The 23,806-nt window shown below is 60.2% G+C and overlaps 2 protein-coding genes across 6 annotated transcripts in view; one reads left to right on the top strand and one right to left on the bottom strand.

Moving 5' to 3' along the window:
* The first annotated feature begins 1,251 nt into the window (after positions 1-1,251).
* On the top strand, positions 1,252-12,705 carry MAFF (MAF bZIP transcription factor F). Of its 3 annotated transcripts, none has more exons than XM_049626374.1 (3): positions 1,252-1,541; positions 10,624-10,689; positions 10,962-12,705. In XM_049626374.1, exons 2-3 carry the CDS (start codon positions 10,654-10,656, stop codon positions 11,412-11,414), a joined length of 489 nt encoding a protein of 162 aa, XP_049482331.1. In that variant the 5' UTR covers positions 1,252-1,541; positions 10,624-10,653; the 3' UTR covers positions 11,415-12,705. The 3 variants fall into 3 exon arrangements, with proteins under 3 accessions (XP_049482331.1, XP_049482330.1, XP_049482332.1); XM_049626373.1 differs by lacking the exon at positions 1,252-1,541 and adding an exon at positions 2,191-2,471; XM_049626375.1 differs by lacking the exon at positions 1,252-1,541 and adding an exon at positions 6,564-10,234.
* A 1,578-nt stretch (positions 12,706-14,283) lies between these two features.
* TMEM184B (transmembrane protein 184B) overlaps positions 14,284-23,806 on the bottom strand; it is a 49,079-nt gene continuing 39,556 nt past the window's right edge. For 2 of the 3 annotated variants that reach the window (XM_049626362.1, XM_049626361.1), the window contains 4 exons: positions 21,267-21,358; positions 20,131-20,300; positions 19,494-19,688; positions 14,284-16,807 (listed from right to left, as the gene is read on the bottom strand). In XM_049626362.1, the coding sequence (XP_049482319.1) occupies positions 16,566-16,807; positions 19,494-19,688; positions 20,131-20,300; positions 21,267-21,358 (699 nt within the window). In that variant the 3' untranslated portion in view covers positions 14,284-16,565. Of the gene's footprint in view, positions 16,808-17,976; positions 19,255-19,493; positions 19,689-20,130; positions 20,301-21,266; positions 21,359-23,806 lie in introns of those variants that run through there. The other variant, XM_049626363.1, reaches the window with a different exon arrangement.

Here is a 23,806-nt window from a genome sequence, read left to right on the forward strand (position 1 = left end):
TTAGCAAAAAAATAATAAAAAATAAAAAATGACATTGTCACTCGACCTTGACCAGAAAGGGAACCATGTCTTCGGGGAAGCAGTCTCTGCTGTGTGGGCACTGAAGTGCTGACTCCCTGACGAGGGCAGGCTGGGGATGGGAGCAAAGGCTTCAGGCAGCATGATGTCCAGGGGTGTCATGAAGGCCATCGGGGATTCATTCACTAGTTCATTCACTACTATGGCCTCAGCTCTTGAGATGCTCTTAGAAAACGGAGGTGGGGAGAGAGAAAGACCACCAGCCACAATGGCGCAGTTTGTAAAATGAAGAACTTTTGTACCCCAGGGGTAACATGAGGGGCTCTGTGAGACGTGCAAATGTAGGGCAAGTGGGCAATCTGTTGGGGGATGTGGTTCTTTAAGCGTCAAGACAAATTCGCCACAACATTTGGTCACTTGGGAAGCTAGTGGGCCAATCTGCATTGGAAACCCAAGGCTTTCAGGAAGTGAGAGGTAGTTGTCCCCATCTCAGATGGACCTGGACCCAGAGGCGGGAAGGCATAACAAGGGCTCTCTCATTCTGGAGCCCAGTGCAGGGCTTGATCCCAAGAACCATGAGATCATGACCTGAGCCAATATCCAGAGTCGGATGCTTAACCAACTGAACCACCCAGGTGCCCCCCAAACCGCCCCTTTTGAGTGGAGCTCCAGGCACTGAATACATCCCTCCCGTTTATACTGGGACCCACTCATTTGGGTAGAGTGCCAAACGTCTGGGCCAGGAACCAATCAGGTCTGGATTCAAATTCCAGTTCTGGTACTTTCTAGCTAGGTGACTTTGGAAAGTCACTTTCTCTCTCTGAGCCTCCACTCGTATATGTCCTCAGTATATGTTTGTTGAGGGCTCACTATGTGCTGAGCACTGTTCTAGGCTCAGGACATGCAGTGGTGAACAAGGTAGACAAGAAACTTACATTCTGGTTGGGGAGACAGACATTAAATAGTGAGCAACTATATAAGCAAGGTAACACCTTATTTTACCTATTAAGGTAATATAAAGGTAATTTAAGGTAATTAAATTAAGGAGATATTAAGGTAATATAAAAACCTATTTCAGAAGTGGAGGCTCTTTTAGCTAGGGCAGTCAGGAAAGGCCTCTCTGAGACAGTGACATCTAAGCCGACCTGAGACATGAGAAAGAGCCTGGCAGCAAACGGAAGAGGAAACAGCTTGTGCAAAGGACCTGTGGTAGGAACGCGCTAGGCGTGTTTGAAAAACAGTGAGAAGGGCAGTGTGACTGAAGAATAGTGCGTGAGGGGAGAGTGGAAGGAGGTGAGGCTGCAGAACTGGGTAGAGGTCAGATGGCTTAGGGCCCTAGAGACCAAAAGGAGGAGTACAGTTTATATTTCAAATGCAAACGGAAGCCGGTGAGGGAATTAAGCCAGAGAGCAGGAAGTGTGTGAAACAATCTGATCCTTGTTTTAAGAAGAACTTTGGTGCGTGAAGAAAGCCGTTGGGAGCAAAGTGGGGAGGCCATCAGGAAGCTTGCTGCCATTGTCCAGGTAAGTTGAGGGTGCCTGGACCAGGTGGGGGGACGGGGGATGGAGTAGCGCGGTCAGATGCAGGGCGGCGTTGGAGGGAGAGCCAGCCTGACTGGTGGGGAGGAAGGGAGAAAGAGGAATGGAGCAAAGCTCCTAGAATCGGGCTTGAACAACTAAAATCGGGGAGTCTGGGGGTGGGGGGGAGCTGAGGCAGTGTTGGTGGTCAGGAATTGGATTTTTGCGGTCCTCCTCTGGCACCCGGCTGGAGGTGCAGAGTGGGCAGTCTTGAACTCGCGGAAGCTCTTTGGGGATCCCGGGCATATGGATGGCGTTTAAAACCACGGGACTGGATGAGATCAAGGCAGAGGGTGTAGGGTGAAAGGAGAAGAGGTACGGGGCTGTCGACTGCAAAAACGAGACAAATGACACCTCCGCCCACGCGGCTCTCGCGAGGTATCACGTGAACGCACCCAGCCGCCTCTGACTGGGGTTGAGAACGCCCGCCGCGCGGAGGCCCAGAGATCAGGCCTTGCGTGGGCGGGGCCCGATCGGGGCGGGGCCGCCTGGGGGCGGGGCCCAGAGGTCAGGCCTTGCGTGGGCGGGGCCCGATCGGGGCGGGGCCGCCTGGGGGCGGGGCCCAGAGCCGGGAGGCCGCTCCGGGGCCGTAGGGGCCGCCAGGCGGTGACGTCACCGCATGACTGGGTTTTTATGAATGAAAGGAATCCTGTGAGTGAGTAATTCCGGGAAGCTCGCCTTACAACTCCGCGCCGCCCCCCGCGCCGCCCGCCCCACAACAAAACTCGGCGCTGCGCTCTCGGGAGCCCGGCTCGGAGCGACCGGCGGTCGGGACCGGAGGGGGATCGGACAGGAGGAGGGCGCGGGCCGAGACAGCAACGCCGGGACGGCAGCGGCAGCCGCGCGTGCACGGGGCGCCAGGCGAAGCGGCCGCGGGTGAGGGACGCGGGTCCGAGACGGGGACGGGCGCGCGAAAGCCGAGGCGGCAGGGTCTCCGTGCCCGGGAACGTGCCCGGGGCGGGGCGGCCGGGGCCCCGCTCCGTCGGCGCTTTGGTGTGTCCTTCGCCCGGACGGCTGGCGGGTGGGGGTGGGGGCGGGGGCCAGAGGTCCGGGAGCTCCGAGACGGGGCCCAGGCGAGCTTGGCGGGGTGCGGTGGTGACGGGCCCCTTCTGGGGGAGCGCGCGGGGAGGCGGCCGAGCGGGGCAGGAAGGGGCAGCGCAGGCCGACGAGCGTCAGCGTCCGCCCAGGCGGGACCGGGGGCGGTGTGTGCACGTACGTGACTCGGTGAGAACAGTCCCTGGACCGGTGCCCGCGAGCAGTGCGTGCGCGGTTTGTTTACGTCCGAAGGCGGGCGTGCGTATGTGTTCCCGGGCCAGTGTCCCGCGTATCCTGCCCGGTGCGTGCGTGTGTGCGTGTGCGTGTGTGTGTGTGTGTGTGTGTGTGTGTGTGTGTGGTGTGTCCGCCGCGCGCGCTCCCAGGGGGGTGAAGACCCTGGGGCCTGTGTGTGCCTTGGAGAGAGTGCGCCCGCACGAATAAATGTGGAATAAGGACCCGACCGAGGGAAGTGGCCAGTTCCAAGGTCACACGGGGGTACGGGAATTCTCCCTCGGCTGTCCCCTTTCGTCCAGCCCTCGGCCAGGCCCTGGCTGTCCCCGGAGTTTCCCAGGGACACGGCCATGTGACTGCGGTGTTTGTCCCCCGCCCAGAGCCGGCGCCTGCAGCCCTAGGGTGGGGCAAAGTATCAAAGGCCCCATCCGGCTGGGCTGGGGGGTGAGATGAGTGGGCCACCCCTCCCCCCCGCCCCAGCACCCTGATGCCTCTGTCCTTGTCCCCAGGTTTTCCAGCTGCCCCAGGAAAGCAGACCCTAGGGACTCTCCTTCATCTCCCCGGGGTTGCTCATCCCCTCCCTCTCCGGAGGAACAGGAAGGGCCTGAAAACCCACCACAAAGCTGGGAAGTAGGAAGGAATCCGTGGCTTCCTCTCTTTGGTGGCTCCTCTGGCTGGTCCTGGTTCTGGAGGTTGTACCTGCTGGGTTGGGGAGGGTGAGACCGGGAGAATGGGGTGGAGCTGGTTTCTGCTCTGCTGGTGGTTTCAGTTCCCAGGTGGGATTAGTCAGACCTATGGATGGCTGGACCTGAGGAGCTAGTTGAGGGCTTGGGCCAGGCCTAGGACCCAGAGTCCTCACCCTGGGCTAGGCATGGTCAACAGGCAGTGGAACAGGTGATCTTGGTCCTGAACAACGTATGAGGGGTGGGGCCCGGAACTCAACCCCCGTCCGCATCAGCCTCGTGGAACGGGATGGGGTCTAGGGAGTCCTTGGTCCTATTCTGCCCTCCCCCTCCCACCACAGGGCTTCAGAATCGTCCGCGGGGTGGGGGTGGGGGGGCAGTGATTGAGCTTGAGGGGGTGAGGAACCGGACGAACTTTTAACCTTGAATCTTTGAGCCCTGGTGAGCCCTGCTTCCACAGCTCAGAACTTCAGTATCTCCATCTGCAGCAGGGACTAGGCAACATGCAGGGTGGCAGGATGGGTGCAGAAGGGGGTGGGGTGGGGCGGGGTGTGGCAGCCTCCACATGCAGCCTATGGGAGGAAAAGAAGAGCCAACAGCCCCAGGCTGGACCCAGGGATGTCCAGGAGTATAGGGTTTGGGTGAGGGAGGCGGCAGCCAGGAGCACAGGAACCAGGCACCCCCCAGCGATGGAGCCTGTCACGGGCCAGATGCTGGGGATGAGATGGTGAGCAAATCAGATCCCTCTGGAGCTTCCAATCGAGGAGGGGGAGCCAAAGTTGAAGGACGAGCTACCAAACTCAATGCGGAACCATGGCTGAGACGGGTAGTCCGGGGCAGAAGGCACTGTGATTTGAAAGCATATACACAGGGCTCCGACTTAGCCAGGGCAATCAAGGGAGGCTTCCCTGAGGAGGTGACCAGCGAGCTGGGTTCTCAGATGGCCTGATGGTCGTCTATGAGGCCCTTAAGGGCAGGGACTGTGATTCATCTTTGGGCCTTCGGGACCCAGCACCGAGCCTGGCACAGAGTAGGTGCTTCTTGGATGGCTGCTGATTGAATGAAGGAATGAACACTAGGCCCGTGTCCCGAAAGAACTCCACAGCACTTGGAAAACAAGGCCTGGGAAACTTCCAGTGAAGCAGGGAGCCCGAGTGGGCTATAGGGTTCTTGAAGCCGCCCCTCAAAAGTGAGCAGACCCTCGGGCAGCACTCGGTGCGGGACAGATGGCAGGGCCGGCAGTGGTCTCCGAGCTTGTGTTCTCATGCCCCTGCCTCCAGGGAGCCTTCGCTGATTTCCTTTCCCAGGGCGTCCGCTCTCCTGGTGGTTTTGGAGCTCCATTCTGGACCAGAATCTGACACTCTATAAAACTCCCAAATCATCAGTGCTGGGAGGTACATTGGGCTTGGGGGAAGTTCGGCATGTTGGGAAACTGAGGCCCAGAGAGAGAGAGAGGGGAGGGACGGATTTGAAGTCACGTTGGTGAGCGTGAGGGGGTGGCAGAACCAGAGCTAGAATGCAAGGGCCCTGCTTCCATGGGGTGCTGGGCTCTCCCAGCTTTGCTCGGCTTCCAGCAGGGAGGAGGCTCCAACCAGCGCTGGCGGCCAAGGCCCAGGAAAACACATTTTTTCCCTCTGTCCTCACAGAGGAAGCAGAATGGCTCAGCAGCCAGAGAGGAGCCCATGCCAGTGGGTGGGCCGTCTGCAGGATGTCTCTGGAGTGGACTAGGGGGCCCGGGAGGGGGGCGGGTGCAGCGGGGTTGGCAGCTGCTGACTGGGCGAGGCAGCTGTCAATCGATCCCCGAGAGTAAACTCATTCTCATGCCTCCCAAAGAATGTCGGGAACCTGCAGACCCTGGAGGTCAACTCTGCTGGCCTCCGAGGGAAGAAGAGGAGAAACTGAGGAGGTGGGGGGAGATGTGGCGGCCGGCACTGAAGAAAGGGCCCCGAGCTGGGGGTCCTGGGAACTGGGACCCCTGGGTCCCAGCCCATCACTGCCATCAAACAGTCGCTCGGTTGCCTCAGTTTACAGAGCTGGTTGGACCTGCTGCTGTCTCCGGCCCAGGGTCCCCCAGACTGGCCGAGGCAGCCTGGCGGAGGGCCCACGCCCCTTGGCTTAGAGCCCTGCGACCCCTGGCCTGGGCTTGGAGAGTGAAAGCCTGAGGTTATCAGACAGTTCCCCCTTCTTGTGACTTTCCCTCTGCGATTACCTGACTTTGCTGAGCCGGGACATTCCTGGGCAAACAAAGGTGCCCTCTGCTGACATCCAGGATTTGCTTGAAGGGGCTGAGGCTAGAGCAGGAGAAGGAGGAGGAGAAGAGGGAAGAACAGGTTCACAGTGTCCCTAGAAACTGAAAGTATTTAGAATCCCAGTCAGCTGAGTGGATGGGAACTTCAGCCGTTCTATAGAATAGCGGATGGCCGACAGTTTCCGCCTCTTGGGCCTGTGTTGTGTTGAGAAGGATTCTTTTTTTTTTTTATTTTTTTTAAACATTTATTTATTATTGGGAGACAGAGAGACACAGAGCATGAGCAGGGGAGGGGTAGACAGAGGGGGAGACATAGAATCCGAGGTAGGCTCCAGGCTCTGAGCTGTCAGCACAGAGCCCGATGTGGGGCTCGAACTCACAAAGTGAAAGATCATGACCTGAGCCGAAGTCAGTCGCTTAACCAACTGAGCCGCCCGGTCGCCCCGTGTTGAGAAGGATTCTGAGGCTGTCTTTTTTTTTTTTTTTTAATTTTTAAAAATGTTTATTTGTTATTTTTTTAAATTTTTTTATTTTTTGAGAGAAAGAGAGACAGAGTGCGAGCAGGGGAGGGTCAGAGAGAGAGGGAGACACAGAATCTGAAGCAGGCTCCAGGCTCTCAGCTGTGAGCACAGAGCCCGACGCGGGGCTCGAACTCACGGACCACGAGATCATGACCTGAGCCAAAGTCGGACGCTCAACCGACTGAGCCACCCAGGCGCCCCCCCCCCCCACAAAGCTCAGTGGGGGAACAGTGCTGTGATTGATTAGTGATGCCTGCAGAGAGAGTGGAGGGGGTGGGGGCGCTGGGGAGGTAAGCCAGCCATTTGCAGCTCCTGACCTTGTCTAAGTCTCTTGTATCTTACGTGCTTAGACTGTTATGATTGTCCCCACTCTACAAGTGAAGAAACCAAGGCCCAGAGATTCCCCTCTTGTCTGTGGGTCAGGCCGTGCTTCCGAGGTTCTGCATCAGCCACAGCACCCAGGGCTCAGCACCTGGCACCCAACGGGCTCTCAGTTAACCTGCTTCACCTCTCCTATCAGGTCTCTCTGTGGGTGACCCTGGACTACCCTATTGACCTCTCTGGGCATTACCTCACAGCCGTCAGGAGGACCAGGCTGATGCTGGTATGAAAGGGGTCTGGATCCAGCTCTGGGTCCTTTACACGTGTTCAGAATCCGGCCCCCGCAACCCCCGCCAACTTGGGGGGGAGGCAGCCGCTCACCTGCCGTGTGACTTCAGGCAAGAGATGCCCCTCCGTGGGTCTCCACCTCCTCGTGGGTGAAGTGAGCATGCAGGGCTGGATGCTCTCCCAGGGCCTTTCCCGTGTGACCCCAGCCGGCCTGGGGACCCTGAGTCAAAGCAAGGTCCCAGTGCGGGCTACCAGCCTGACCCCTCCTGGACGGACTCAGCGATTCTAATGACCCCCAGGTGCTCACTGACCTCTGCGTTCTATACCACTTGGTTCCTCCAAAACCCTGCTCGGCGGGTATCGTTCTGATCCCACAGTAGGAAAAGTGGAGGCCCAGAGAGGTGCAGTGCCTTGCCCGAGGCCACACAACCCGGAGAAGACAGAGATGGGACTCAAACCCAGGCTCGACTCCCTCCGGTGCTCCTTCCTTCCCATAGCCCACCTGGGGGCCCAGCATCGCGAGGGCAGAATCCCTTCTGCTCCCTTCCCGTCTCCCTAGCCTCTGTGTACTATTCTTGCCAGGCAGAAGAAGGTGGCGGGTAGAACGGAGGAAGAGTTGGAGACGGGCACAGGGAGGTTTTCTCCTGGACAGTGTTCAGCTAGGCTCGGGCTTGGCATTCGCTTCGGACACTGACAAGCCGGGTCGTGGTGTCAGACCACCCACCCACGTCTCACCAGCGCCTGCTCCCTGCCGGGCCCGGGGCTGGTGGCCTCGACACCCAGAACTGCTCCGGCCCCATTTCTGCCTCAGAGCTCCCTGTCAGATGGGGAGACGACGAGGAAATAGACGATCACAAGATGGGGGGGGGGGGGGATGTGCGAGGGTGGGCGGCACCCATGACGTTCTACGGATCAGGGAGGGCTTCCTGGAGGAGGAGTTGTCTGGGCCCAGGGCAGAAGGATGAGGAGGAGTCTGCCAGATAAAGTCAGGGGGAGACGTGTCACGGGGCGTGGGGTTGCCCAGGGGCCATACGGTGTGGGAGGGAGGAAGTGAAAGAAACTCCGCGTGGCTGAGCTGCCAGATGGGGGCGGGCAGTGATGGCAGACGGGCCTCAGGTGCCACGCAGGTGGGCCTGGACCCTGTTCAGGGATAGTAAGGGGCCATGGAAGGTTTTCATCTGGGTGGTGACGTGGTCACAGTCACCGGTGGAAAGAACCTCCAGTTGCTGTGAAGAGGATGAGCGGAGGCCAGCAGAGAAGCATTCTAGGCCCTTCCCCGGTGTGTGTGTGGCGGGAAGGCTATTTAAGAGGCCCGTGTTGAAGGGCAGGATTGGCAGGGGTGGCGTAGGAGGGTCTCAGGGTAGTGCCGGTGAAAGGCCAGGGTCCTACTTGGGACTTTCTGGAACTCAGTTACACCCCAAGAGCCTGGGTGGCTCTGAGGACCCTCCCAGCCCAACGGCCACGGTGGCTGCCCCTCTCAGGGGATCTCTTCAAGTGCCACCTTCCCCCTCCTGTCCCACTCCTTGCTTCCCTCCGGGGTGCCAGAGCCCCTGGCTATACGGGCCCCAGGAGCTGCTGGGGGCTCCAGAGAAGCCTGGGGCTTCTCTGCACGTCGGCCTGAGTCACAGTGAGAGTTCCAACGGTAGTTCGGCAGGAATACGTGAGCACCTGCTGTGTGCCAGGCCCTGGGCACTGGCACGCAGGCAGAGGGCAAGACAGAATGTCTGCTGTCGTGGAGCTCGCGCTCCAATGGCAGCACGAGGAGGCACGAGGAGGTCTGGAGGCAGACACTGAACCTATATGTGCAATAGATGTCATAACAATTCCATATAGTGGAAAGTACCATGAAGAAACGTGAGGTAGGAAAGGGAAATGGAGAGAGAGAGAGAGAGAGAGTGTGTGTGTGTGTGTGTGTGTGTGCACGTGTGTGTGTGTATCCAGGGCTGGGAATTCTAAATGGAGTGAGAACATGAGATTTGAAAAGAGCCCCGAAGGTGAGGAAGCAAGCCTTGTGGCCATCTAGGGGAAGGGAAAGCCAGGCCAGGAGAACAGGCAGTGCAAAGGCCCTGGGGAGGAGTGGGCGTGGTTTGTTGAGGAAGAGCAAGGAGGAGGGTGTGGCTAGAGCAGCGCAAGGGAAGGGGAGCCAAGCAGAAGCTGAAGTCAGAAGCGTGTGCTGGGGCCACATCACGCAGTGGTCTGTGGGCCATCGTGATGACTTTGACTTTGACTCCCAAGAGAGATGGGGGCCACGGGAGGGTCCCGAGGGAGAAGTAACATGAGTGACCTAACACACTCTGTGGGGGAAACTGAGGCACAGAACAGTTACCCGATCTACCAGAATCGGAGGTAGTGAGTGGAACCGCCATCAAAAAGCTCCAGGTGTGTCTGGCACCCGGGTCCAGGCACTTGCGTTTCTCGGGGCCCGTGGGAAGGTATCAGAGGCTGAGCTGAGGCTGTGAGGTGTGTCCCTCAGAAAGCTCGAGAAACCAGGGCTTGCCCTCACTTGCCCCTGCGGTCATACTGGGTACTGCTAATGAGAATTGATAGGATGCTGCATCTGAGGTCACAGGGCGTCTTCCCGCCCTGTCCTCTGTGCTCCTCACCCCCCCCCCCCACCCACTGCCTCCCTGTGGGTGGTAACAGATGAGGAAGTGCGGGCTAACAACGAATGGGGGAGAAGATCCGATGTGCAGGGACAGAGAGGACTGCTGTTTTAAAAGGGGGCTTGGGGAGACCGTCACCTTCGTGGGCACTGGACTCCGGAATGCATTCTCCATATCTCCCCAGTGTCAGTGTTTGGCATACCGTAGATGCTCAATAAATAGTTGCCGAAGGAACATGGAGGTTTCAGGCCTATGGAGGATACACTGAAGGCCCCTGGGCCCCTCCTCAGTTGAGGTACGACTGCCCTGTCTGACCAGGGTGGTGCTGAATTCGTGCTCGCGGCTGCCGGGCAGAGGAAGCTTCTCCAAGACAAACTTTGGTGAGGAAGGCTTGGGCTGGGGAAGAGGGAGGAGGGGACTATGTTTTTTTTGGGTGTTTTGGTTTATTTTTTTAAGTTTCTTTATTTATATTATTCATTATTTTTAAATGTTTATTTCTTTTTGAGAGAGAGAGAAACAGAGTGCAAGCAGGGGAGGGGCAGAGAGAGAGGGGGACACAGAATCCGAAGCAGGCTCCAGGCTCCGAGCTGTCAGCACAGAGCCCGATGCGGGGCTCAAACTCACGAACTGCGAGATCATGACCTGAGCCCAAGTCGGATGCTCAACTGACCGAGCCACCCAGGCGCCCCTATTTATTATTATTTTTTAAGTAAGTTCCATACCCAACGTGGGGCTCGAAATCACTGCCCTGAGACCAAGAGTCACATACTCTACGGACTGAGCCGGCCAGGTGCCCCACATATGTTTTGGGTGCTTTGGTGTATGTAGGTTATACTTCAGTGAGAAGTTAAAAACAATCAAATAGACATATCTGGACCCCATGTGGAAGGATGGCTGGTATGGGAAGATGAAAGGCAAGAGAACAGTAAAGAGAGCAGAAAGTGCAAAGGTCCTGAGGCTGGAATGGGCCCCTGGGACAGAGAAAGGTGGTATGACAGGACTTCCTTAACAGCAGAGGCCTTGAATGCCGAGGCAGTGAGTCTGAGTTTTATTCTAAGTAGAAGAGAAAGTAACCTCGGTCTCCTCTCTCTCTCCTAGGTCTCAGCCCAGAGGGCACCTTCTGCAAACATGTCTGTGGACCCCTTGTCCAGCAAAGCCCTGAAGGTGAGGATGCTGCCTCTGTTGTCCCTGTTCTCCCCCTCGCTTCCGGCTTAGGCTGGCCCATCCCAACTGCCTCTTCTTCAGTTACTGGCATCCTCAAGGGTGGCTCAGCAGGCTTCAGGTGTTCGTGAGGCCCCGGGAAGGGCCGTGGGCTGGAAAGCAAGAGGCCTGATCACAGGCTGTGTGCCCAGGGAGGTGGATGGAGGGGTGGGGGTGGGGGTGGGGGGCGAGCAGGTCACTCAGTTTCCCCATGCGCTCCACGTGCTGTCCCCCAGATCAAGCGTGAGCTGAGCGAGAACACGCCGCACCTGTCAGACGAGGCCCTGATGGGGCTGTCGGTGCGCGAGCTGAACCGGCACCTGCGCGGGCTCTCGGCCGAGGAGGTGACGCGGCTCAAGCAGCGACGTCGCACGCTCAAGAACCGCGGCTACGCGGCCAGCTGCCGCGTGAAGCGCGTGTGCCAGAAGGAGGAGCTGCAGAAGCAGAAGTCGGAGCTGGAGCGCGAGGTGGACAAGCTGGCGCGCGAGAACGCGGCCATGCGCCTGGAGCTCGACGCGCTGCGCGGCAAGTGCGAGGCGCTGCAGGGCTTCGCGCGCTCGGTGGCCGCCACCCGCGGCCCGGCCGCGCTCGTGGCGCCAGCCAGCGTCATCACCATTGTCAAGTCGGCCCCCGGCCCGGGCCCCGCCTCCGCCCCCGCCCCCGGCCCCGCCCCCGCCGCCTGCTCCTAGTGCCCGCCCCGCCCGGCCACGCCCATTCCAGGCCACGCCCCTCCGACCCCCGCTTCCTTCCCAAAGTGCCTAAGCGTGGCCTCTGTCCCTTGGTGCCATTTCTCTGCAGCCACCAGCTCTTGTGGTGACCACATGTTCCCTCCCGAGCCTGCTGTCTTCCTCGTTGTAGCCCCTATAACCGGGACCCAATAGGTGGCCCTGGGGTGGGGCACCTTTGGTGAGAATGGTAGGGTGGGGTTGGCGCCTGGGGTCTCTTTTGGCGGAGAGTCCTGCCTTCTTGGACTGGGAGGATGGAATACAGAGCAGATTAGAGAAGGGCTGTCGGGGAGAAGAGGGCCACCCCTCATTGTGTAACCTGTTGGCTCAGATCGTGCCACAGCCCGCCTCCCCCCAGGATTTAGGAACACGTCCTCTCCCGGGGCTGAGAAGTGAAGGTCAGTTAACAGATGGGGACACCGTCCTCCAGCAGACATGCCAGTGCCCAAGGCCATCTGTGCTTGGTGGTTGAGCTGGGAAAGCTAGGCTTTCTTACTGCTGCCCCGAGATTCCAGCCAGGGGATCCCGCCGGGGGTTGGCAGGGGGCTTGTGGACACGGACTGGAAAGGGTGATGGAAGGGCCTCCCTGACCCGGGAGCCGCCTCTGTGAGTTAGGGGAAGAGAAGTAGAAGGCCAGAGAAGGTGATACAGATGTAAGAGATCGAAGGAGCTGGCCAGCCAAAGAGAAAGGGGACCAAGGAGGTGACCACCCACTGTGGCAGGTGGGAAGACAGATGCTCAAGTCCTGCAGCCAGGGGTGGGGGTCCTGAGAAGGGAAGGGTCCCACCCCTCCCCCTGGGAATGTCCACCGTGGCTTAGGGGCTGGCCACTGTCGTTGATTGCCATTCTCCTGGGAAGCCCAGCCCCAGCCCCAACCCTCCCTGCGCCTCCCTCTCCCCCCCTCCCCGCCCCACAATACGGTTGTTCCTCCCCGCTGTTTATTTATTGCACGAATCTAAGTTATTCTCCCCAGCCAGAAACCTAGCACCCACTCCCTGGGAAAAGCGGTGTGTGGCCCTGCGCTGGACTTTATATTTTATATCTGCAAATAAATCACATTTTATCTTATATTTAGGGAAAGCCGGATGGCAACGACCAAAAAATGTTAAAAAAAAAAAAACAAAAAAAAAACGCAAAAAATTCACCCGGCCCCTAGAATTTATTTATTTTCTGACTTACAGTAAGCGACTTATCCGCCTTCTGTATTTTGTAGACTTTCTGAATAAAGTCGAGTTCTCTTTTTCCACGGAGAAGTATACGTCTCTGGGCTATGGTCTTTTGGGGGAGGGGGTGGTGGGAGAGGTTCCGAACGAGGGGCCTAAGCTGGAGTCCAGCTTTCAACCCCAGCCGGGACCCTCTGCTCCAACGCGCAAGTGAAGAAACTGTGCCATCAGCCCTCGCTCGCTCACTAGCACTGGGAGCTCAGAGGGCAGGCGGATGCCAAAACCTTGGTTCTTCCGTCTGGTTGCCTGGAGCCTCCCAGGGGAAGAAAATACCAGGAGGACAATGAAATGTAGGGTTAAATTCCCTGGCATCCCTTCAGTGAATAAACAGTCCCGCCCAGAGGAAAATTCCCGGATTTAAGAGTAATCTTTCCAGCACTTTCCCACCGAGGTCTGATTTTCTACAGCCAAGTAGAAAATATTTTCCCCATGTTCCGGAAGGCACAGGGGGGCCGAGAGAGAAGTGGCTTCTTCAGTCCCAGCCTGCAGGCCGAAAAGGCAACCCTGTGTCTCGTCTTGGGCTCCGAACTCGCTGTCGTTAATTTCAACCCAATCCACCTGCCTTTCGGGGTCACCCTGAGAAGGAGGGGTCAGGGAGACCGGGGTTTGAACCCGCGTGACCTTTGGTGACTTACTTAGCTTCTTGCAGCCTGGGTTTGCCCACGGGCAGGATGAAGGCACCCGAGGGGGCTGCAGGCTGGAACATGCAGAGCAAACGTCTCCAGCGGCACAGACAGCTGCAGCGAGGAGGGTTTCTGTCCACACGGATGGCAGGGCTGGGCTCGGGGAAGGACACGTCTGGGGGAGCTGCCCGCTTTGAAAGTCGGGGAGGGGCCGAACCACACGGGTTGGCTCCAACCTCGGGCCTTTCTCCCCCTCTCAGGTTGAGGCCCTCGATCCTGATCCCTGACCCCCGGGATGCCGAGCTCAGGCCTGCGAAAGGGCAGCAGGAAGCCAGGGGCTGGGACAAGTGGAGGTTAGTGGCTGGCTGGGAAGTCCCCCCACCCACGCCGCATTCCTGAGCGCTCCTGTCAGCAGGTCAGCTCCTCCTCCCCAAAGGCTGGTGGTGCCCCGTGAGGCTAGGCACCTGGCCTGGTAGCCCAATGCCCAGCGGGCCCTGCTCCGGGCCTCCTTACCCCGAGGGGGAGGTACCTAGGGTCCCGCGGTGGAGGGTGGGCTCAGGGAGGCAGGAAGATAGCCTGGGAAGAACAGCTGCCCTGGAAATCCCTTCAACCCCTGGGGGGAACCTGCAGGAATGGGGCTGCCAGCGTTTGGGCCCAACCCCCCTTTGCTGGCTGACAGAAGGGGGATCTTCTGCACACACCAGCCCTGTGGGGTGGAGGGTGGGCCCCTTGGGACCAAAGCTGCCACCGTGTCCCACCGGCTGGAGGAGGAGGAGACACTTGGTCCGGTGGGAGCCCGGACCCCAGTGTCAGCCTCTGGCAATGTGGGCTTTTTTTCCCCCCATTACCTACACGTCACATCCCGTCTCCTAGGATACCCCTGCCCACGACCACTCGGCCCACCCCCAAGCACGAACACGGAGGCCGGGAAGAGGAAGGGAAAAAAAAAACCTCACCCACAGGCAGAAGAGATTTCAATACAATCTATATTATCTCATATATAGATCTCTCACTTTATTTGCTCACTTCTGTCACGCATTTAAAATGTCAGAGACCAAAATAGAGCGGCTTTCTGGTGGAACTCATGGCAGTCATACACGAGATACAAAACTAGGGGACTCTGTCCTCTCATACATCATACAATTAATTTTTCAAGTATCTTTTATGTACAAAGAGCTACTCTATTGGGGAAAAAAATTAAAAAACAAAAACAAAAACAAAAACAAAAAAGGTAGGTTATGCATCCTAGGAAGGAGGGGTGGAGTGGGCGGGCCCGCATTCCTAGGCCCTCATCTCCCCGGGGGGCCGCTAGCTCCTTGCCGCTGAGTCCCCCTCCGTGTCCCCCCACGGACCATGCCAGCCGGCCAGTGCCAGGGCGGACAGAGACCGAGGGGGCAGGGAGTCGGCAGGGAGTTTGGCCTGGAGGGAGAGTCAGAGAAACAGATTCGCGAAAGCAGAGGTGGGAGTGGGGGAGGAGACTCTCCTCAGACAGCCCGCTCCCACTCGCTGCCTTCCTGGGCACTTTGGTCCCAGCGAGCCAGGCCCACCAGACAGGGCCCGAGAGCTGGCTTCCGGGACCCTTGCACGCAGGCCTCTGTGACCTGGGGGCCGGCTGGGTCACAAGGGCCAAAGGAAGCCTGGAAAGACGGCTGTCGTGGACCCCACCCCCACCCCCATCCCAGCAGACCCTTGGCACAGTTCATTCCAGTAATGAACGAAAAGGAAGAGACTCCACGGTGAAGTTCTGGTGCCACAGGGCAGGGCCCTCCTCACCCTGTCACCTTCTCCAGGCTGTTACAGCCCAAACCCCAGCGCCCTCTGGGTGTCAAAGGACAGAAGGCTCCGCCTGTATGATCGTTACATCGTTATCTGTCCAGAGGCTCTTCCGAAGAAAGACAGTGGCCGGCATAAGCCCTGCCTGCCTGGCGGGGCGGGGCATCCAGCCCTAGGAGGCTCCAGGTGTATGGGCGTGGAGGTGAGCGAGGGGAGGGGACCGGTGATCCTGGCCACCCCTAAGGCCCGTCCGAGGGTGAGTGGCCCAGCACTGCAGGATCCTGAGCGCCAGTAGCTTGATAGGGCGCCCCCAGGGGCTGTCTGCGGCCAGACAGACTGAGGGCCTAGGAAGGGGGAGCTTTCGTATGTGACTAAGGCACAGAAGAGATGGGCCGAGGGGCCAGCTGAGGCAGGACACCAGGCCCTGTGTGGATACGGCGCCAGGAAGAGGAGTCTGGGGTTACCACTCCCACTTCCCAGCTCCCTGCTGCATGCCCCATCCTTCCGTCCTTCCTCCCACAGGACCGTGTTCCTCCAGAAGCTGGTCTGAGATGTGGAAACTCAGACCCTCCCCCTGAGGTGGGAAGGAGAAGCCCTAGGGAGAGGCCAGGACCCTGTGGAGGTTCTCACTGCTCAGCCCGCGAAGGAGGGTTGGGAGCCGTCGACCCTTTGAGCAGCCGGGAAGCAAGGGCCCTGCCCAAAATGCTCTCAAGAAGACAGACCCCAAGCGCTAGGGCAGTTGGGCTGCTGGCTGCCCTCAGCAGGCCAGGAGGAAGGGGCACGAGGCAGGCAGGAGGGGCCGCCACGGAGAGGACACCCAGGGGCCCAGAGACCCCTGCTTGGAGAGGTCTCGTCAACAGAGGAGGGGCCCAGATGCACCTGAGCGCCCTTCTGACGTGGGCCATGTGGCTCTTGGTGTCGCTCTGGTCCTTGCAGCATGCCAGGCAGGCCCTGGGTCAGGAGAGGCCACCGGGAGCATCTGGGTTCCCTCCTCCCCCTGCTGCCTGAGGTGAGGCTAATCTAGCAAGGACAGAGGGCACAGGGGAGGGAGCAGGCAGGAAAGAGCCCAGGTCAGAGTATTGCACGGTGTTGGGGGCAGGGCTGGAAGTCTCGCGGGGGAGCGCGTGACCCGCGTTGGGGCTGAGAGGGCTGCGGCCGCCGGTCCACCATGGCCACGGCTGGTCCCCAAGTGCCGCCGCCACAGGACGAGCCACGGGGGCATGGGAGTCGCTCCTCGCATCCTCTGTCCCTCGCCCAGCAGCGCGGGGGTGGCCTTGTATAAATATTCCTGAAGGCTCGTCGTGAGCCTGGGCTGTCCCCTGGGCAGACAGCTTCTGGCTGTTCTTTTGGAAGCGACATGTGAGTGTTTCTGGTCCAATAAATTAACGGGCGACGCCAAAGCTGTGCCAGCCTGCCTCCCGGCCCGGGCGTGAGGCCGGAGGGGAGCACAGCCTGCCCTGAGCCGAGGCGCCAGTCCTCCCCACCAGCAGCCGCGCCTAGAACTCGTCGTCAGAGCTAAGCAGGAGAGTCTTCTCGTTGTCGCGGGCGCCACTGAGGCTGTGGGAGCGGGAGAGGCCGTGGGCGCCGCCGCGCCAGGCGGGCCCGGGCTCCAGGGTGGACTGCTGGGTGTACTGCTGGTAGGCCGGCGAGAAGTTGTGGATGGCGTCCTGCACGATGTCGTGCGGGTTCATGGTCTCCTTGAGGCTGCTAGAGATGCTCTTCATGGGGGCGCAGCGGCCTGCAGGGTGGGAGCCCAGAGGCAGGGGTGAGGGGCTGGGGCAGCAAGAGGCCCCTGGTCCGGGGACTGCCCCCCCACCCCAAGGCTCTGTCACCCAACCCGCCCCCTCCTGCAGCAGAGAACACAAGGAGGCACAGGCAAAGGAATGGCTCTCTGGCCAGGGCACAGAGTGGGCGCTGAGCTAAGCGGCCACCGGAGGCTCGTGAGCCCGGCTGGCGGGAAAGGACCCAGGGTGGAGAATGGCATCCGGCAGACGAGGAGCCTGGCGTGCCCCCGGGAGGCCGGCGTGCTGGGGGAGGGGCCCAGCTCCACCCTGGGACGGGCACCGGAGTCTGCCTGACCAGCTCTGTCAGAGCTGGCAGCCAGGGGCCCGGGCCCACAGAGGGGCTGACGTAAGTCTTCACCAGCTCCCCTCCGAGAGGGCGGAAGCCGCCAGCCCTGACGTGCTTCCTCCCGACTCCCTCTCTAATGAACTGTCCCCGTGGGTTAAGGGGGGAGAACTGGCCCAGGCCATAAAACCTAGAGGTAAGGGATAAGCCCGGGTCTCCAAATTCAAATTTGGCATGCTCTTTCCACCTTCATGTTCTCGGCCATAGATTTCCCATTCGCAAGCCCCCGGAACCCGGCAGGGCACATTCCGGAACAATGAGAGACCAGAGTGGAAGCAGGCAAACTCTACAGAGCGCAGCCCTTGGCAGGCAGGTGCTCTGAGCTCTGCTGCCCGGGGGGTGCCTGTCGGGGAGACAGGGACACAGAGAAGGGGCTAGGGGGAGAGGCATGCTGGTGACAGTGACCAGGACTGACGTGCAGGACAGACGCGTAGACCGAGAGCAGAACCTACCGTAAGGGCCGTATGTTGGCACTGCCCGCGGCCAAACCCGGGGCAAAAGCAGGGCGGAGAGGGGAGGGGAGGGGAGGGGAGGGGGAGAGAAGCCAGAGAAATAGAGAAGACAAGAGACACGGCTGAGTCACACCGTCTGCCCACCACCGAGGCCGGCACACCGAACCATGCGCCCTTCCCGCCTCCCCGCCAGGCCCCACCTAGCACCCGGGCAGCCCCGGCTGCCCCCTGGAGCCTGGCACCTGGCAGGGCATGTCTCCCAGGGATGACTCCTCCCACAGGGCTCGCGCTTCCGGTGGAGGGTGGCGGGCGGGGGGGGGGGGGGGTGGTGTGTGTGCTTACTTGTGCAGAGCCCGCAGTCGAGGCGGCTTTGGACCCAAGCCTGATTGGAGGGCTGAGGGGTTAGTGAGTGGGCAACAGGCCCGGGCCCAGCACAGAAGTGGGGTCCTGCCTTTCCCCGGTAGGGCTGGCCTGGGGTCTTTGCTAGAGCCGGATTTCTAGCCACGCTCCTTTTCGCTGGGGTGGATGTCTGGGAGCAGTGGGTGGGAAGAGGGCCACGGCAGAGCCACCACGTGGGCCTTTTTAAACCTCAAGGGTCCAGAAAGGGTTCTCTGCTATGGCCCCAGGCTCCAGGCACAATGCTGACTTTCCTAAGGGCACAGGCTCTGTGGGGACCAAGTCCAAGGGACATCGCTCTCAACACCGGGTGGGTGTTTGCCAGGTCCTTCCGGTGGGGGGCCCAGCGGGAAGCGGGTGGGACCCCAGCTGGCAGCAGTGGGGCATGGCCAGCACAGCGCCTGGCACCGAGCAGGGGTGCCTACAGCCCTCGGCCGGCAAGCGTGCTGGGAGAACACGGTCGGGCACACAAGAGTTGAGCGACCCGGTGTGCGGTTCGGTCCACAGGCATCTAGCGGGTCTCGCTCCAGCCAGGAAGAAGGGGAGGGGGCCGAGGGGCTCTGCTGCCGCCCTCCCCACCCCCACTCCCGGGGCCTGTGGTGGGCCTGGGCGCTAGGCCTGGGGAAGTGGGGTTCTCTCCTCCAGCCACATGGAAGGGAGCCGCCCGGCAGCCCAACCTCTGGGTGGACGTGTTAGACCAGGAGCTTCCCCTCCCCAGACCCGCAGAAGTCATTTCAGGCGAGCCCAGCCTCCTCTTCCCACCCGCCTTGGCCATCCCCCCTCCGCCCAGCGGCAGCCAGAGGCAGGTCCCCTGACCCCAGGCCCCAGGGAGCTTGGGAAGCACCCCCTACCGCCAGGCCCAGACCACTTATTATGGCAGGATCTCGGAGGGTGGGCTCACACATGGGATTCTGAAAGGGTCTCCGGGGCATTCTAATGTACAACGGCGGGTGCCAACCTCTTCTAACAAAGAGGAAGATGGGCAGGTGTAAAAAGAAAGCTGTTAAGATCGATTACCATCTGAGGGTGTTTCTTAGAAGTAAACCGGGCTGAAAAGAACTTTCGAGAGGAGGCAATTACAGCACAGAATGCAAAGCCGCATTTGGCCTGAGGAACCCCGAGGAGCTTGTCTATTCTAGGGTCTCCACCCTGGCCTTCCCTTGGGGATATTGTGCTGTAGCATCTCGGGGGTCTCCATACTCCAGGCCTCCTGCAAGAGACAGGTGGCTCTCCAGCTTCCAGGACGTCCCTGCGACCTTGTGTTGGGGGCCGGGGGGGGGGGGGGGGGGGGCGGGGAGAGCGTCGACCTGTGTCCCCTCTCCCACAAGTAAGCTGGAGACGCCTGACCTGTCACCACCTGTCAGCCACTGGGGGGCAGGAGGGGCCCCGGGGCGGGGCCGGGGAAGGCTTCTCCCGCTGGGGAGTCATCTCCAGGACCCTGGCTCATACCTTGCGCATCCAGCCTCTTGTCAGCATAGACCTTGTAGGTGAAGGCGTGCCGCAGGGCGAGAGCCGCAAAGAACATCTCCACACAGATGATGAAATCCTGGTAGCCGGCGGCCACGGTGCCCTCGCCCACAGACACGCGGGCCGAGTGGATCTTGGGGATGGCCCCACACTTCTCTAGGATGGCCAGGAGCATGCCTGGAAGGGGAAGCATGGGCATGTGGCCCTAGACTGGACCCCTCTTCTGGTCCCCCCTTCCTCCCTGGAGCACTGCCCGAATGTCACTCCCGCCAGGAAGGATGACAGCCGGGGTCCACAGTTGCTCCCGTGGGTCAGGGATGCCAACACCAAGCTGAGGCCTCTGGAAACCCCACTCTATTGGCTACTTGCTGGCCACCAACACTGAGATGTCACCAGTTACATGGGGTTCCCTGGATCCCCCATCCATGAAGTGGCCCCACCGAAGGTCCCCCATGGCCAGGAGGTGCCCAGTGGACAGAGACCCTCTGGGCTCCAGGCTGGGATCATCCAGGGACGGCACAGGCCCCATGGGCACTGGGACAAAGAGCAGGAGGAGGGGACATATCTTAGGGGACAGGGCAGCATGGGCTGGCCTCACAGGGGCTGGGAAGAGGCTCACCTTGCCAGAAGGAGAGAAAGATGACGGACTTGACCATGAAGAACTTGAGGACAGGGCTGTAGGGGCTAAGCAGGTCCCGGGTGGCAAAGTAGAAGAGGAAGAGGGCGTAGAGAGCTAGGCTGACGGAGATGTTGTAGATGATGGTCACGTAGAGGTAGCCGCTGGTGACACTGTGGGGAACACGGAGTGTTCTCTGGTTTGGACAGAGCTTTCTGAGGGACCAGGGGTCTCCCTCCCTCCTCTACCCTTCCAGTATGCCAAACCCCACGGCTCTCAGCAGTGGCCCCCAAGCTGTGCCCCACGAGCCACTGAGAAGGGGCTCAAAGCGACCAAAACATCAGGGGGCGGAGGAGGGGAGGCGTGCAAGGGTGTGCACCCGGGGTGCAGCCGGCCCTGCCGCCTCTGCTTTGCTCACAGGTGTGTCCAGGCTGCAGGTCTGCGGCTCTGGTGCCCAGGCTCCTGGTGGGGACACCAACACGGAAGCCAACAGCACCAGGGCTGGGGGCGGGGGTTCATCCCGACGGTCGGGCAACGGGCATCAGAGTGACACGGAGTTCGGCTTTGCTCTTTTCTCTTGAGCCAAGTCACGTCCCCCTCTGAGCCTCAGTCTGCTCACCTGCCCCGGTGGGGCCATCACGCGGGGTACAGCGGGTCTGCACCAAGTGCCCGCAAGCACAGGGCCTGGGTACGCAGGCACCGTCACTAACCCGCAAAACGGAATGAAATCCGCGTGGGAGAAGTCTTCTACCCGGGGACTCATGACAGGCCTCTCAGGGCTCGGACCTTCTTGCTCCCTGCCTTGGGGTGGTCGCTGTCCCTTCTTGACCCACCCCTGGGGCACCACTCTGGAGGCCGTCCGTGAAGGGGATGTGTGCGGAGGGCTGGCTCCTGGGCTGCAGGCGGGGCCGGGCGTGATGGCTGTCATCGCCAGGCTTGGGCCTTGCAACTCAGGGGTGCAGGGAGGCGTGAGGAGGGCCGCGCTGTGACTGGCCTCCCCTCTAAGGAAGGTCATGGGCGTGCAGCCAGTCTACAACCACTCCCTTCCCTAAGGCAGGGCATCAGCCTCTGGGCAGGCCCACCCACTCCTGCACCCACACTCCTCCCCCCGACGCCCCTCAGGGGGACCCGCTGCTTACTCAAAGTCACCATCCCGGTACTTGCCGAAGGCCTGGAGGACCACGGTGCTGACAGCCATGAGTGGCTTCACCACGCAGAACTGCAGGGTGGCCTGTTGGGGGAGAAGGCCAAGAGTTGAGGATGAGTGAAGGAACTGTGTGACAAGCACTCCTCCGGCCAGCTGGGCCTGTGCTGGATGCTGGGGGGCGGGGTGGGGGGGGCCCCATGTCCTGCCCCGAGGGGACTGCCTTCTGGAAGAGGAGACGGATTCTATGGGGGTCAGCAAGGCAGTTGTGCGAGCGGAAGGAAGGAAGGAAGGAAGGGAGGAAGGGAGGACAGCCACTGGAGGGGCGTAGAAGCACAGAAGAGCCCATCAGAGAGGGCTCCTCAGAAAAGGGGTCAGAAGGAACGTGCCAGAAAGACGAGGACAGCAGAGCACGCAGCTCCTATAGAGACGGAGAGGCTAAGAGCAGACAGGCAAGCAGGTAGATGCTGGTGATGGACAGCGGGCAGGAAGGGGGCCTGGGTCCCGCTCGAGGCCTCCTCATCCACCCCCGGGTCTGGTTCCTGGCCCCATGCTGGTTTATGCCGAGCTGGGGGTCTCCCTGGGGCTGGAGGGGACCTCCAGGAGCACAACAAAGGGAGCAGCCCAAAGCCCAAGGTCTGGAGTCCCGAATCCGAGTCTGAATCCTGGCCTCGCCACCATCTGGGGAAGCTCAAGTGAGCAGTCACTTAGCCTCTGAGCGGCCACTTCACTGGTAAACGGATGTAACCAGCGCCACGTCACAGGGCTGAAGGACACATCAGCGTCTTCTGCTAACTCTCCCCGCTCTCTGTGTTCAATAAAGGCCTCCACTGATCTGCTGGGCCACTGGCAGAATTCCTAAACCGGGTCCCCCCAGGGCCCTACAGAGGTTCCAGTAGACTCCAGGACAACCCAGGGGGCCCATAAAACCACCAGAATCACCGATCTTTTGAAATCAATAGACCTAAGGCCAAACCGCAAGGCCCCTTCGGTAGAGGTGGGAGCAGCTTTAAAAGGATAAGCCAGGGGCACCCAGGGTGGCTCAGTTGGTTAAGCGTCCATCTTTGGCTCAGGTCACGATCTCACCGTTTGTGAGTCTGAGCCCCACATTGGGCTCGCTGCTGTCAGTGCAGAGCCTGCTTCGGACCCCCTGCCCCCCTCTCTCTGCTCCGCCCCCCCCCCCCCCCCGCCCCCCCCCCCCCCAAAAAAAAAAATAAAAAAAAAAAAAAAAAAGGAGAAGCCAGTGTGGCTCGAAGCCAGGCAAGGACCCTGGGGCAGGGACAGTAACTTGTTGAACCCAAAGTTTCTGCCCCGTCGGGGACCTGAGTGCAGTTTGTGGGGAGTCCCAGGGGAGGGGGGAGGGTTGAGCTGTGGGGAAGCACATGTGACGGGGACAGAGGTGCGATGCTGCCACCAGCCAAGCCTCACACCTTGAGGGAGCAGGACCAGCAAGTTCGGGGAAGAGGAAAGAGCAGCAGTCTGTGCCCAGGGAGAATTAAGAGCCCGCCAACAGGCCGGTGCCGTCCTGGTCAGCTGGGGAAACCAAGGCACGGAGAAGCTGAAGGGGCAGAAGAGGCCGCAGAGCCTTCACTCAACCACACCCCTGGATCGGGTCCGAAATCAGTCAGTGGTTCCCAGCCAGGCTGGACATCAGAACCACCCGCGGAGCTATAAACACATTCCGGGCCCGGAGCTCCCTAACAGACCTTCTCCGTCAGGCTGGGGTGGGGGTGGCTGGCCAGAGAGTCTCTACCCTGAACCGGCTCTCCAGGAGATTCAGATACTGGGCGCTGGCCCTGCGTTTCTCGGGAGGAAACTTTCTCCCAAGCGAAAGGGGTGCTGTTTTTATCCTCTTTCCTCTTACGACCTCTCCCTGCCACCTCCAGGAAAGTCAGCAGGACGTCGGAACCCACAGGGCTGGGGAATCATTTATAACAAGGCTACGCAAGCTAGCGATCATGGGATCAAAACTTTGTACACAATATACTCATCAAAGAAGGCAGTGAGTCACAGCTGCGCCCTGGGCGGCTGGAAGGCTGGTAAACAATGGCTCTGAAAGGCCCCACCCACCGTGACCCCAGGACAGTTTTAACTCTTGCCCTCCAGGCCCAGGAGGGAGCCTGGGGATCTAGAACACCCAAGGGAAGGCAGAGCTGGAAGCAGCAGTGTAGACCTGGTACGTCCAGGTAGGTGCTTTTGCGGGTATGTCCACACTGCAGGCAGCCCCCACCCCCACCCGCCCTGCACAGAGGGGAGCGGAAAGGCCAGCCCTCTGGTGGCCACAGCGATCAGCTGTGGTTTTCATCTCCCCTTGTGACTACTCTCTAGGCGACGCTGGAGGGGCTGGCAGAGGTCTTGGCACCAAAGGGGAGACTAAATTGAGGTCATACTAGCGAGGTGCGGCACCTCCCCGAACAAGAGACAGCGGGCTCCGTGCCAGTCTGTGTCGCCTGCTGTGTACCCACCGCCGCACCTGTTCCTTCAACCATCCCTCAAGAAGTATCATTATCCCTATTTTACAGAAGGAGAAGCTAG

Source organism: Panthera uncia, chromosome B4 (assembly GCF_023721935.1).
Source record: "Panthera uncia isolate 11264 chromosome B4, Puncia_PCG_1.0, whole genome shotgun sequence".
NCBI lineage: Eukaryota > Metazoa > Chordata > Mammalia > Carnivora > Felidae > Panthera > Panthera uncia.

Bases quoted from the DNA above. Each gene is read 5' to 3' on its own strand.
- MAFF (XM_049626374.1), top strand. From the start codon at position 10,654: ATGTCTGTGGACCCCTTGTCCAGCAAAGCCCTGAAG. The intron at 10,690-10,961 runs GTGAGGATGCTG...GCTGTCCCCCAG, and splicing joins TGTCCAGCAAAGCCCTGAAG to ATCAAGCGTGAGCTGAGCGA.